The sequence below is a fragment of the Leucopleurus acutus genome (genome assembly GCF_964270905.1).
Source record: "Leucopleurus acutus genome assembly, chromosome: 16".
Classification (NCBI taxonomy): domain Eukaryota; kingdom Metazoa; phylum Chordata; class Mammalia; order Artiodactyla; family Delphinidae; genus Leucopleurus; species Leucopleurus acutus.
In genome coordinates, this window is record NC_139158.1 from 21,785,985 (window position 1) to 21,798,568 (window position 12,584).

General features: G+C 41.3%; 1 protein-coding gene across 1 annotated transcript; it reads right to left on the minus strand.

Moving 5' to 3' along the window:
- Nucleotides 1-313: 313 nt before the first annotated feature.
- Nucleotides 314-10,657, minus strand: ANKS4B (ankyrin repeat and sterile alpha motif domain containing 4B). Its single transcript, XM_082857974.1, has 2 exons — nucleotides 10,409-10,657; nucleotides 314-4,877 (listed from the first exon to the last, which is right to left on the minus strand). The coding sequence occupies exons 1-2, from the start codon at nucleotides 10,570-10,572 to the stop codon at nucleotides 3,803-3,805; spliced, it is 1,239 nt and encodes a 412-aa protein (XP_082714100.1). The 5' UTR covers nucleotides 10,573-10,657; the 3' UTR covers nucleotides 314-3,802.
- Between the last annotated feature and the right edge of the window lie 1,927 nt (nucleotides 10,658-12,584).

Below are 12,584 nucleotides of genomic sequence, written 5' to 3' on the forward strand. Positions count from 1 at the left end.
AATGGAATATGCTGTTTGGCCAGGTCAGGCCCATATGCTTATTATCCCTGAACCACTGCATCATCCAGGGGGATCTAATTCCCCTATTATCCAGGCCTGGGTCACATGCCCCTCCTTGAAGTCAGTGGTGCAATCAGCCCATCTGACCACATTAGCTAACAAAAGGAAAGGGGTCTCTTACCAAAAAGGGGGAGGGCTGTATATTGGGTAGGCAAAATCTACAGGTGTGCCCGACAGTATCCGTGTTGAAGGGCCATTAGGAATCATCCAGTCCAACCTCTTCAACTTACAGGTGGGAAAACTGAGCTGCAGCAATGCTTTCCTCAGGTCCCCTGGGTTACTAGCAGAGCTGTGTTGTCCGTGTCCTGTCAAAGACCCATTTAAATACTCTCTCTCCAATCCCTAGGCTGGTTATAAGTCAGCAGCAAAGAGAAGCATATTATTTTGCTTTGTTTTCTTACCCAAGTTCCTCCTGGCAGGTCCTCTTCATGCTGTAGGTAGCTTACCCAAAAGTTTATCACGTTTGCCAGACTGTCTAGCCTTTGTGCTAGAACAAAGTACCCACGTGATCTGCTCTGCACACCTCAAGTGACTATGGAGTCTTTCTGGGGATCTTAATGGTCACGACTCTAAGGATGTGTAGAGAAGGGTGTGTGACGATGAGATTATCAAAAGCACCTTAATTTGTTCATAGATTTCTTCTTTCATTCATAAGAGTCCCTACAATAACTCACGCTAGGCTGCTAACAGAAAAGAAATAGTCCTCACACGAAAGAGCACAGATGACTCTCTCCAACTATATTAGAGTTAGGGCAGGAAATGGATCGAGAGTAGTGTTGCAATAAGAAGTTTTTTGCCTTTCAAAGTTAACTCTTTTCCATTTCACATTGCCCACCCACCTCAAATGCCGTGTGAACCCCTGAAGTCGGTCAGAATCATAGGAATCAACAGACCAGAGTAATCTGCATCCCGCCTTCAGCCTAGGCATCACATTCTGTTGTTCAGCAATATTTATTGAATACCTGCTGTGTGATGGCTTGGCACTTGGTACAAGGGATGTATCAGTGAATACAGGACAGAGCAAATTCCCTGTGCTAAAGGAGCTTACGTTGTAGTAGGGCAGAACCTAGCTTCTCTGCTAGGGAAGTGGGCATAGGAGAATTCCCAGGAGCTGCAACTGTTTAATTTAACTCCTTTGCTCCTTGATATGTAAGACCAAAGGTAATCCTGTTTGGTTCATACACTTTAAGCCAGTCTTTGCAATAATCATCAATACAGTATTTACCCTTTAAATGGAACAGGAGTTATTCAGAGAATGGTAGGTGAGCCTATGGAGTCTATAAGCTGGGATACCTTAATAAAAATAAAATGCAACTATTGGAGAAAAAAACCCCAACACCTTCTAACAACCCATTCTGGCCTCACTGTGTTTTATGTTATTCACTGTTATTATATAAAGGGATTATGTTTGCTCTCTCCTTTTTAATCCAGCAATGTTAAGGAAGTTTCATGTGAGGTTTTAAAACCCACAGAACACGTACTCGCTTGAGGTGTTCTTCAAATTCATATCCCTTTATCTCATCACAGAACTGACATAAAGTCCAATGGGATGGTCCTGGTGAGAACGTCCAGTCCTGCTGCGCAAACATCGCCTTCCCATATTTCTGAGCAAATTGCTACCCCTCCAGTAGGGCAACATGGACAAATTCCAACTAGAAATAATCAAATCCCATGAAGCAGGACTAAATCCTATAATGCTGAATTCCAGTAACGTTTTTGCTGGCCTGTCTTTTCTTATTTTCCCTAAGAGTACCTTTCCATTTACTATTCTATCATCTTCCAAGTAGCATTGCTGGTTGCCAGCTCAAAATTCTTTATGCTACCTCTCATTTGCTAGAATACATTGTCAGGCTTTCTTTATTATTTTTACCTCTGACAATGATGTACAAAGCACTGCTGGAAAGCATCCTTTTTGTTAACAGTAGTACTTTCCTAGGGGCTTATACTTCTCCTATGTCCTAGCAATGAGTGTCTCATTAGGCAGATTCTGGGGGTTACTTGGAGAGAGGATCCTGGCATCTACAATAAGGACATACTAATAGAGAAAGACTGAGACACTACAAACTTTTTCTGAGTGCCTTCTATGTGACTACTGCTTTCATGTACATTATTTCATGTACAACTGCAGTTTACTCCAGAACAATGAAATGCAGTATTTGTGAACATAATCATCCCCTAGTGTAACATATTTATTCAATGACTGACAACCTTTTTGATCCATTCATTGAGGAAGAATGTGCCAGTTGTTCATCAGATTTAAGCATCTGTATCCTCCATGGTGCCTCTTAAAGTAACACAGACAGCTGTGAATCAGGAAGCATGCTGAAGCTTTTTCTATATTATACACATAATCAATGGTAAATTCCATTTAATGCAAGGCTGGCTATAAAAATCCAGTGAAGCTTAGCTATTCAAGTAGGGTTTCAACTTAAATTTGGGATTTCCATTTAAATAACATCAGCAGCAGTATTAGTGTTGACAGTTTATATTGTAGAACCTACATGTATTCAGACGTGCAGAAATGGTGATAGACAACAGTAAATAAAAGATATGTATATAATAAGCATAAAAGGTAAAATTTACTTTTACAATTGAATTTTCCCTACAGAGAACCTAGATTTCTTTTTCCTTTTTTTTTTTTTTAAGTTTCAGGAGGCACTTACCCTTAGGAAACATCATCTAACAAGCCAGAGTTCTTTTCTGTATTCTTCTTTCTCTCCTCCCTGACTCTCTTGCTTAAGCACTGTATTAGTCTGCTAGGGCTGCCATAACAAAATACCACAGACTGTGTGGCTTAAACGACAGAAATTTATTTTCTTATAGCTCTGGAGGCTGGAAGTCCAAGATCAAGGTGATAGAAGGTTTGATTTCTCCTGAGGCTTTCCTCCTTGGCTTTCCGATGGCTGCCTTCTTGCTGTGTCTTCACATAGCCTATTCTCTGTGTGTGCACATCTCCAGTGTCTCTACCTCTTCAAAGGACAACAGTCATATGGAATTAGAGCCTCACCTTTATGACCTCAATTAACCTTAATCAGCTCTTCAATAAAGGTCATATCTTCAAATACAGTCACATTAGGGATTACGGTTTCAACATAAGAAGTTTGGAGGGAGCAAATTCAGTCCATACAGGTACCCTACATTCCGTTTCTTTCTTCTCTCTCTCTACCTGCCATCCTCTCTCTGTTCCCAGGCAGGAGTACTATAGACCCATTTCTATTACTTGTGAACATGTAAACATCTGTTGAAGGGTTAGACACATTTAAGTTGGGCATCACGCCGCGGGCCAATGGAGGAACTTTAGTCTCCACCAACAGGTAAAGTCATAGAGCTAAGGACAGAACTGGAGTTCGAATCCCTAGTTATGAGGATCAGAAATTAAGCAGCAGCTAATGTGATGAGAGATTATAATTTTAAATCCAGAGTTAGGAAAGTGAAGAAAGTTTTTTCCCTTCTCTGTCATCCATTTAACCCTTTCTGTATTCAAAAATATCAAAAAGATAATTGAAGAGAAATGTCATTTTCTTATTCCCAGGTCTCCTTGAGTTTCTCATTAGCGGTTTATGTGGACAGGTATAGAGTATTTCTCAAGAGTAGAATTTGGGCCTCTTAGATGGACACCTCCAAAACCCTAGAAACCCAGTAGTCTGGTACTGGGTAGAGAGTGGGCAATGCCTGAAATGTTTCCAGTGGGCCACAGCATCACGCCACTGCTGCAGACTCACCCAGTTGACCCAACACTCCATCAGAGGCTGGTGTCGACCAACTGCCCAGGCTGTTGTAGCACCTGCTTCCTTCTGTTTATGGCACTAAGGACTTTCTTCCTGGGACCCAGCTGCATCTGTATGCTCTGAAGGTCCTCATCAGAGCAAAGCAGCAGAGCTTCCAGATCAATCTGCTCTCTCATGAAAATAGGAAGGAATTCTTCCAGGTAGTGGGACTGCAAGAACACTTCCAGGGGAGTAGCATCAACCACATCTTCCTCCCATTCCACTTCATCCTCATCCCAAGGCAGATCATCTTCATGGTGGTTTTCCGCTCCCTCTTCATCAGCCTCAGGTCCTCCTTGTCTCTGAAGCAATTCACTGGGCATTTTCAACCCCAACTCCCTCTTGCTGTCTGAGATGTCTTCAGGGCTCAATATTCTGTTCCTTCTAAAAACAACACTTCCTAGACCTGGACGGTTGAGAATGGATTCGTGTTGCACACAGCTGTCCGCCTTTACTGAGAACTGGAGCTTCTCTTTGAAGTCCCCTGAGAAGGGGTCTTCGTCCTCCTCTCTGAACACTTCCATCACATTCTTCGGCCCACTTGTTCTCTCCTTCCCTAACGGCTCTGCTGTATCTTTGTTCTTCTTGAACTTTAATTTAAAGGTGTCTTTAATGCCCTTAGACAGTGACCCAAATGTGTTGGAAGCAGAAACATTTGAAAGGGATGAACTGGAGAAAGTGCCCTTGGAAGAAGAAAGAGTCCCAGATTCCTCCTTGTTGTAGGTGCGGGCCATCTTATTTTGGTGCTTCTCCTGGAGCCTCTCGCACTCTTTGATCTGCCTCCTGGCATTCTTCTGAGCCTGCTCCTTCAGCCTGGTGACCTTCTTGGGGTTCATGATGTTCTGGGCAGTGGCAGCATTATCCAAGAGACCAACACATTCACTCTGCTCTCTGCTGGCAGCAGCATCCAGTGGAGACTGTAAATCGTTGTCCAGGGCAAAGATGTTGGCTCCAAAGTTGATCAGAAATGAGACACAGTGGGCATGACCATTGGAGGCTGCATAATGTAAAGGAGTGTTTCCCCAGATGTCACATCTATCAGGATCCCCTCTAGAAGAGAAAATATAAAAAATACATGCTAATTTTTTTCTCTGAACATGAGGTCTAAAAAATAAAAATCAAAAGAACAAAATGCATGTTAATCCTGCCTTGACACTGTTACAAGATAACTTCTGAACGTCCACGTATGTCACATCCAGACATCCCATGGCCAGAAACAGAAAGAGCCCATATCTACCCTGTATCTCCTCGTTAGAAGCAAGAAAAGCTTTCTAAGAAACTCCCAACATGAGCAACTTTCTTGTCTCATTGGCCAGAATTGGGCCACGTGCCTAAGGGAAAGGAAATAGAGCTACCTTGTTTATCTTAAATCAATTAGATTTTTCCCCTGTATAGCATTACCCCGTGGTGTGCTGGTAAATGTTAACAACCAGCTCACCCAGGATAGAAATCAAGCTCTGATTTATACAGCATGCGCCAATTTCTGTGGTGTAAACACACCACCACAGCACATTTCAAGCTCCTAATGTGTCATTACTGGACACAGAATTTGGAAGAGGTACACAGTCAATTGAGTATAAAGTATTCCCACCACACAGATATTTAATAGATGTGCGTAATCTTAAGAGCAAAGATAACAGTAAAATGTGGTAAAATAATTAGAAAGTAGTAAGTTTTGAGTATTACCTTTTTAATATAGTTTATTAAATTTTAAGTTTATATAATTTTATTTTTAATAATGGATTGTTTATCTGATTCAAACTTCCTAAAATTTAGCAGTCATCTCTCCTGAGCTGGTAAGAGCTGGTTCTGAAACTATACCTTGTACCTTAAAGGATCTTGGTCCCTAAGGTAGAAACAAGATAGAAACAAAAATCGTAACATGGAGGACACCAAGCTTGTTTCGCAGAGTATCAGGGAAACCACAGATATGCAAACAACTTGCTGACAGCCCCTCCAATTGAGCATGAGCATCACGCGGGCGCACTGAGGGACTAGAATGACTGAGAGCACACTTTGAATGCCGCAGGCTGAAAATCCACTGCATGTTATGTACTGGACTCCTCCACCTCTGAAATTGTACATGCAACCCATGAAGAGGCATGAAGGACTGTCTGGCCTGTGCAGGGAACCTGTGAACTCTCGAAACTTACGTTGAAACTTGCACTTACTTTCCATCAATCATTTCTGAGCACCCTCCCCCTCTTGTTCCCTACTTCCAAGATAAATACTCCATTCAAATGCCAGTCAAGGAGCCAGATCTAAAGGAGTGCCTCTTGTCTCCTTGTTTTCCACCCCGCAATAAAGCCTTTTCTCTCTGCAAAAGACCATTGCCTTGGTCTTTCCATTGCACAGTGGGCAATGAGCCCACTTGCTCAGTTTCAGTTCCAGTACACCACTGCTACCCTCCTCTGAGTCACAGGTAGGGAAGTGAAAACTGAACAAAACTGGTTCCCCATCAGCAAGAAAGAAGAGAAGAATGGGGCTTCCCTGGTGGCGCAGTGGTTAAGAATCCGCCTGCCAATGCAAGGGACATGGATTTGAGCCCTGGCCTGGGAAGATCCCACATGCCGCGGAGCAACTAAGCCCGTGCACCACAACTACTGAGCCTGAGCTCTAGAGCCTGCAAGCCACAACTACTGAGCCCGCGTGCCACAACTACTGAAGCCTGCACGCCTAGAGCCCGTGCTCCACAACAAGAGAAGCCACGACAATGAGAAGCCTGCGCACCGCAACGAAGAGTAGCCCCCGCTCACGGCAACTAAAGAAAGCCCGCACGCAGCGACGAAGACCCAACACAGCCAAAAATAAATAAAATAAATAAATTAAGTAATTTAAAAAACATGTATTCCAAAAAAAGAAGAGAAGAATGGATACTGGGCAGGAAGCAAACAGTGTCTAATACAACTAATATTTGTACAAAGAGTCTATTGATTCCTCAGTTTATTTCCACATAATTATGAGTAGTTCTGCAATGGTTTAAGGTAGAATTCGGGGCATTATTAGACAGCATTATGGCCAGGGACCCCATGCCTGACACAGAATCGGGTACATGGTAGATAAAAAAGATTTGAGGAATGAATATCTACTGGAATCCTGCCCCAGGCTCTAACCCCCACCCCTTGCCCTTCTCCTGTGAGGCCTTGAGTTACAAACAGGCACAAATGAAAAGTAAAGTAATAACTTATTAACTATGGCTCTGACCCCAAGCCACTGTTGAGAACTCTGATAATACAGGTACTAAAGGGCCTCTTCCTTTGCCCTAGTCTAGACTCCAAAATCAGGATCTCAGTAAACTTTGGCCAGGCTGGCCCCATGGGATGGCAGGAGAGAGAGCCTGAGAAGGCCTCTTAACATTCCTGGTATCAGGTGGAAACAGGAGAGAAGGTCCCTGCCCTTGTGACTGGCATGTTAATGCACTGTGGCCCTTCCATTCCTTGTCCCTTAAATTTGGTCCCTGGACCAGCAGCAGCAGCAGCAGTAACATCACCTGCAAGTTGTTAGAACTGCAGAATCTTGGACCGCATCCCAGACCTCCTGAATCAGAAACTGAAGTTTAACAAGATCCCCAGGTTAGGCTCACTGCAGGTTGAGAGCTGTACTAGTTAAGGTGACCCAACCAGTGTCCTATAATTTGGTGAATCAGATTTGTAATTCCTCCATGGGAATCCTTGGCTTCTTCATGCTTTTTGGTTACAAAGCACTTACACATTCTCTGCCCCCCACCCCACCACCAACAAGCACCATCTTTCTCTTAGAGAAGAAAAGAATTATCAGAGGGGTAAAATAAGACTCCAAGCACGTAATTGATTTTCCCACCAGTACACGGGCAATACACTTTGGATCAGGCCTGCCTCCAAGTCTACTGGTCTCCAACACAATATGGTCTTACGTTAACTCACCTCAGCTTTTCCCTTTTACCTGCTGTGAGGCCCCAAGTTCAACTTTTCTAGGACTCAGAGTCCTCATCTATAAATTTAGGATAATATTACCTACTCATAGAACTATTACGTGAATCAGTCAACATACATACAGCATTAGAAACGTGCTTGGTACAGAATGAGTACTCAATAAACTTTACCTGTTACCATTTCCCTTGTCTCTAAACTCAAAATCCTTAATTTCATATATTTATTTTTTTCTCACACCCATCTAGTAAATTCCTGCAGCACTGCGATGACTCTTGTGGCTTTTTAACATTTATAGTCTTAATTTGTCAAATATGCCCTGCCCCCCAACTAGATAATATGTCTCAGAGGGCAAAACCTGTGTCTTTTGTCCTTTGTGTCTTTTGTCCTTTATATCATCCATATCTCATAGCAGATGTCTCAAACTCAACCTAAAGAAGCCAAGAATGTAATGTAAGTAACTTAATGGGGCCAGGTTTGTTCTTTCAACAAAGTCATAATTAAGTGCAAGTTCCATCTAAAAGAATAGACATTGATCAGCTGTGGCTGATTGCTACCTTGAATAAAAGCAGACACAATATTGCCAGAGTTTCCATTTTCCAAACAAAGCCAGAAATCCAGAATTTCATGTGAAGCTTTTTGATTTTTAAATGTTGGCTCAAATTTAAGAGAAAAATACAGTGAAGTCCAAATAAAACACATTTGTGGGCTAGATCCAGCCATAAGCTGGCAGTTGGCAACTTCCTTCTGAGCAGAGAGAACAGTGTAAGCAGACGCACATATAGGTGATGTTACATATTTGTGGCACCAGGAGTATACTTCAGTGTGACCAGAGATAAGGGAAGGCAAATAAGTTCAAAGAGGAAGGAAAGAAAAGAAAATTGAATCTAAGGAAAGCAAATATATTAAATAACACAGTTCTGTTGCACAGCCTTTTTCCTGATTTAATTGTCTCGGATCAAAGGAAACCTCTTTCAACCTTAAAATAGTTGTATATCTTAGGGGAGCACAGTACCTCACCCCCAAAGATGGAGTTTCACTTCTTATTTATTTTAACCAAACACCACACTCAAAAGACATAAAAGAGGGATTGTAAAACATCTAAGACATTACTGTAAACCTAAACATATGGATTAAGTTTGCCTGAAATTAGATTGGGTAAGTTAAAAGAGAAATTATTGAGAGGAGTGAACTGTGGTAAGGATGTTAGAGGTATTAAAAAGTTTGGGTTAAATCTACATGCTTCAGGTCATAAAATAGTGGAATTTTCCCATCCTGAGGGACCTTAAATGATCCTTCAAGATAGGAAGAACATGAAGAAAATCTGAGGTGACCCCAAAGACTGTTCTTCTCTTAAGAAACACAAAATTCCAAATTTAAAGATGACAGTCATGAGTTTCCCTGGTGCATTTAAGCTATTTCCACTTGAAATAAATTCTGTTTACAGACAACTTTCCAAATTAATGTGCAACTTAAATCAAAATGTTTACTATTGACAAGTTGGGGGTCCTTCTAAAATCAGTCTTTGTCTTTCAATCCCTGATATCCTTCACATTTCTTGATAGAACCATTACACATACCTGTCCAGATAGTCACAAACTCATTTGATGATCTGAGTCCGATACTGATGTTATTCCATATATCGTTTCCTTCAGCTAAATTCATAAAATTTTGATTTGACTTTTTTCCTATCCTTTTTTTCCCAAAAGATAAACTCAATGAAAAGATTTTAAGTAATCATATTTTGCCCTTGCTTTTTTGTAGATTAGTACATTTGGGCAATAATTTTTAGAGCTGGATTGCTGTTACTGTCACAAAATAGGCAATTTGCTTATATTAAATTACTCTGAGAATCTGTTCCATTTCAGTTTCTCCTTTTGAAGTTGATTTGATTTTTTTGGAGTTGTTCTCAGAAAATAAATCACTCTTTCAAGAAATGTTTTTCTACATAGCAAGGAATATTTAGACTCACTAGTAATCAAATAAATGCAAGTGAAAACAACGCACCACCATCTATTTGCCTATCAGATAGGCAACAAATAAAAAGAATACTACTACTCAGTTTTGGCAGGAGTGGGAGGAAATGAACAATGCTGGAGGAAGCATAAAGTGGTTCAAATTTCCTGGCACAATATGTGCCAAAAGCCTGTAAAACATGGCACCCTTTTTTTTTTTTTTTTTTTTGGCGGTACGCGGGCCTCTCACTGCTGTGGCCTCTCCCGTTGCGGAGCGCAGGCTCCGGACGCGCAGGCTCAGCGGCCATGGCTCACGGTCCCAGCCGCTCCGCGGCATGTGGGATCTTCGCGGACCGGGGCACGAACCCGTGTTCCCCGCATCGGCAGGCGGACTCTCAACCACTGCGCCACCAGGGAAGCCCGGAAAAGATTTTTAAAGACACAGAATTAAAATATCTTCCCCCAAGGCAAATAATAGTGCCTTAGAGTTCAGGATCTGTGTGTGTGTGGCTCATACAGGATCAGCCAACACATGGTGCCGGTTCTCAGAGTGAAAAGAGAGCAACTCTGGAGAATTTTCTCCTTTTCTCTAAAAAGACAATTTTTTACACAGACTAGAAAGAAAGCAAAGTATTTTCACTTTTTCCCTGCCTCTTGCTGCTGTCTGCAAAACCCTACCATAAACAGTTTCCAATCAAAACCATCAGGTTGATATTACCCTCTGCTGCAGATTATTTCTAGGGCTTCCAGGTTCCCATGGTAGGCTGCCAGGAGTGTGGGAGTCATGCCATCTTCATCAGAAAGATTCAGATCTCTCTTGGTAGCCTCTTTCAGAAGTTCCAGGTAGCTATCACTAGCAGCTTGGTGGTAGCGAGTGGACATTTTTTCTGCTCACCAAAGCTTTGTCAAATATCACTCTCCAGGCAGAGCAGGATGTCAGTGAAGCAGCCTTCCTACGAAGCTTGTTAATAAGTGACAAGGAAGAGTGTCAGCCCAGGGCAAAGCTCATTCCAACCTCCCTCCATGGAAGGCAGCCAGAAAGGTTCACAGCACTGAACTTAGACCTTTTCTTTCTGGAATGGCCATGACATTGAATACCGAGGACTGCTGTGTTCATCTTGAATGTTTTGAGGCACTGTTTTTTTTTCTGTCCTTTAACAAGTCCTGAATGTAATATTGGTCATCTAGGCACAGAATGTAGAAAATAATTTCAAAACAACTCAGAACTAGTCTAGCTCCCTGGAGAGGTCTATTTTTTAAAGTGCTGTATTGAGGTATAGTTCACAAACTATGAAATTCACCCATTTTAAGTGTACAATTCAATGATCATTACTAAATTTAGAGTTCTGTATCACCATGAAACCAAGCAGGACCCTGTGGGGCCTTCCCAGGGACAGACCCCCTCCTCTTGTTTACAGAAAAGCTGTAGTCCCCCACCTCTTGTTTACAGAAAAGCTGTAGGCTCCTAGGCCTTCCCCGAGTTCTAAAGAGCAAACTTAATCAGAGAAGGGAGAAAAGACAGAAACAAAGGAAAAACCATCAAGCAAAACAAAATAATAACAGTTTAGCCATAAAACAAAGTCAAGGGCCTTTAGTTCCTTCTCAAGGACTATAGATAATATCCTGAACCATATCCTTGAGTTGTTTGGCAGATACTAAAACCCTCACCAGGTGAAAAAAGTTAACTGCATGCTGACCACCAGCACATAGACCCCAGACCAGAAGGTTGAACCAGAAGGTTGATGATTGAGATTCCCAAAATATCACCCTGTTACCTCACCATCAACCAATAAGAGAATTGTGGATGAGCTGATCGCACACCCTGCAACCCTCTCCCTTACACTGTGTTTAAAAACCTTTCCCTGAAAGCCATTGGTGAGTTTGGGTCTTTTGAACAGAAGCTGCCCATTCTTCTTGCTTGGCACCCTGCAATAAATGCTGTATTTTCAGTAGATTGGCTTTGCTGCACTGAGGGTGAGCAGACCCAACTTCTGTTTGGTAACAACCATAATCCAATTTTATAACATATCCATAACCCCCCAAATATCCCTCATGCCAATTTGTAGTCAATCCTCATTCCTACTCCCAGCCCCAGGAAACTACTAATCTGCTTTCTGTCTCTACAGATTTGCTGTTTGTAGGCATTTCATACAAATAGAATCATACAATGTATAGTCTTTTGTGTCTAGCTTTTTTTCAGCTTAAAATAATTTTTTAAGGTTCATCCATTTTATAGCATGTAACAATATTTCCTTCCTTTTTATTTCTGAATAGTTTCTACTATACTAATATACCACATTGGCTTTATTCATTCAACAGTTTATGGACATTTGAATTGTTTCCACATTTTGTTTTTATGAATAATGCTGCTATGAACATACAAGTCTTTGTGTGGACATATATTTTCATGTCTCTTGGGTATATACCGAGGAATGGAATTGCTGAATTACATGACGATTTGTATTTAACTTTTTAAGAAATTGCCAAACTGCTCTCCAAAGTGACTGTACGATTTTCTTTTCCATCAGCAATGTATGAGGCTTCAAATTTCTCCATGTCCTTGCAGCATTTGTTATCTGTCTTTTCATTTTCAGCCATCCTAGTGGGTGTGATGTGGTATGATTGTGGTTTAAATTTTCATCTCCCTAATGAATAACAATGTTGAGCATGTTTTTTTATGTGCTTATTAACCATTCTAACATCTTCTAAAAAAATTCTTTACTCATTTTTTCATTAGGTTGTCTTATTATTATTGAGTTATATAGGAGTTCTTTATATATTCTAGATACAAATTTTTATCAGATATATTTTGAACTTAATGAAAATGAAAGCAAACATTGCAAAATTTACAGGATGCAGTTAAAACAAAACTTTCGTGGGAAATTTGCAGTTTT

Bases quoted from the DNA above. Each gene is read 5' to 3' on its own strand.
- ANKS4B (XM_082857974.1), bottom strand. From the start codon at position 10,572: ATGTCCACTCGCTACCACCAAGCTGCTAGTGATAGCTACCTGGAACTT. The intron at 4,878-10,408 runs GTAATATCAACC...TTTCTCTTCTAG, and splicing joins GAAATAATCTGCAGCAGAGG to AGGGGATCCTGATAGATGTG.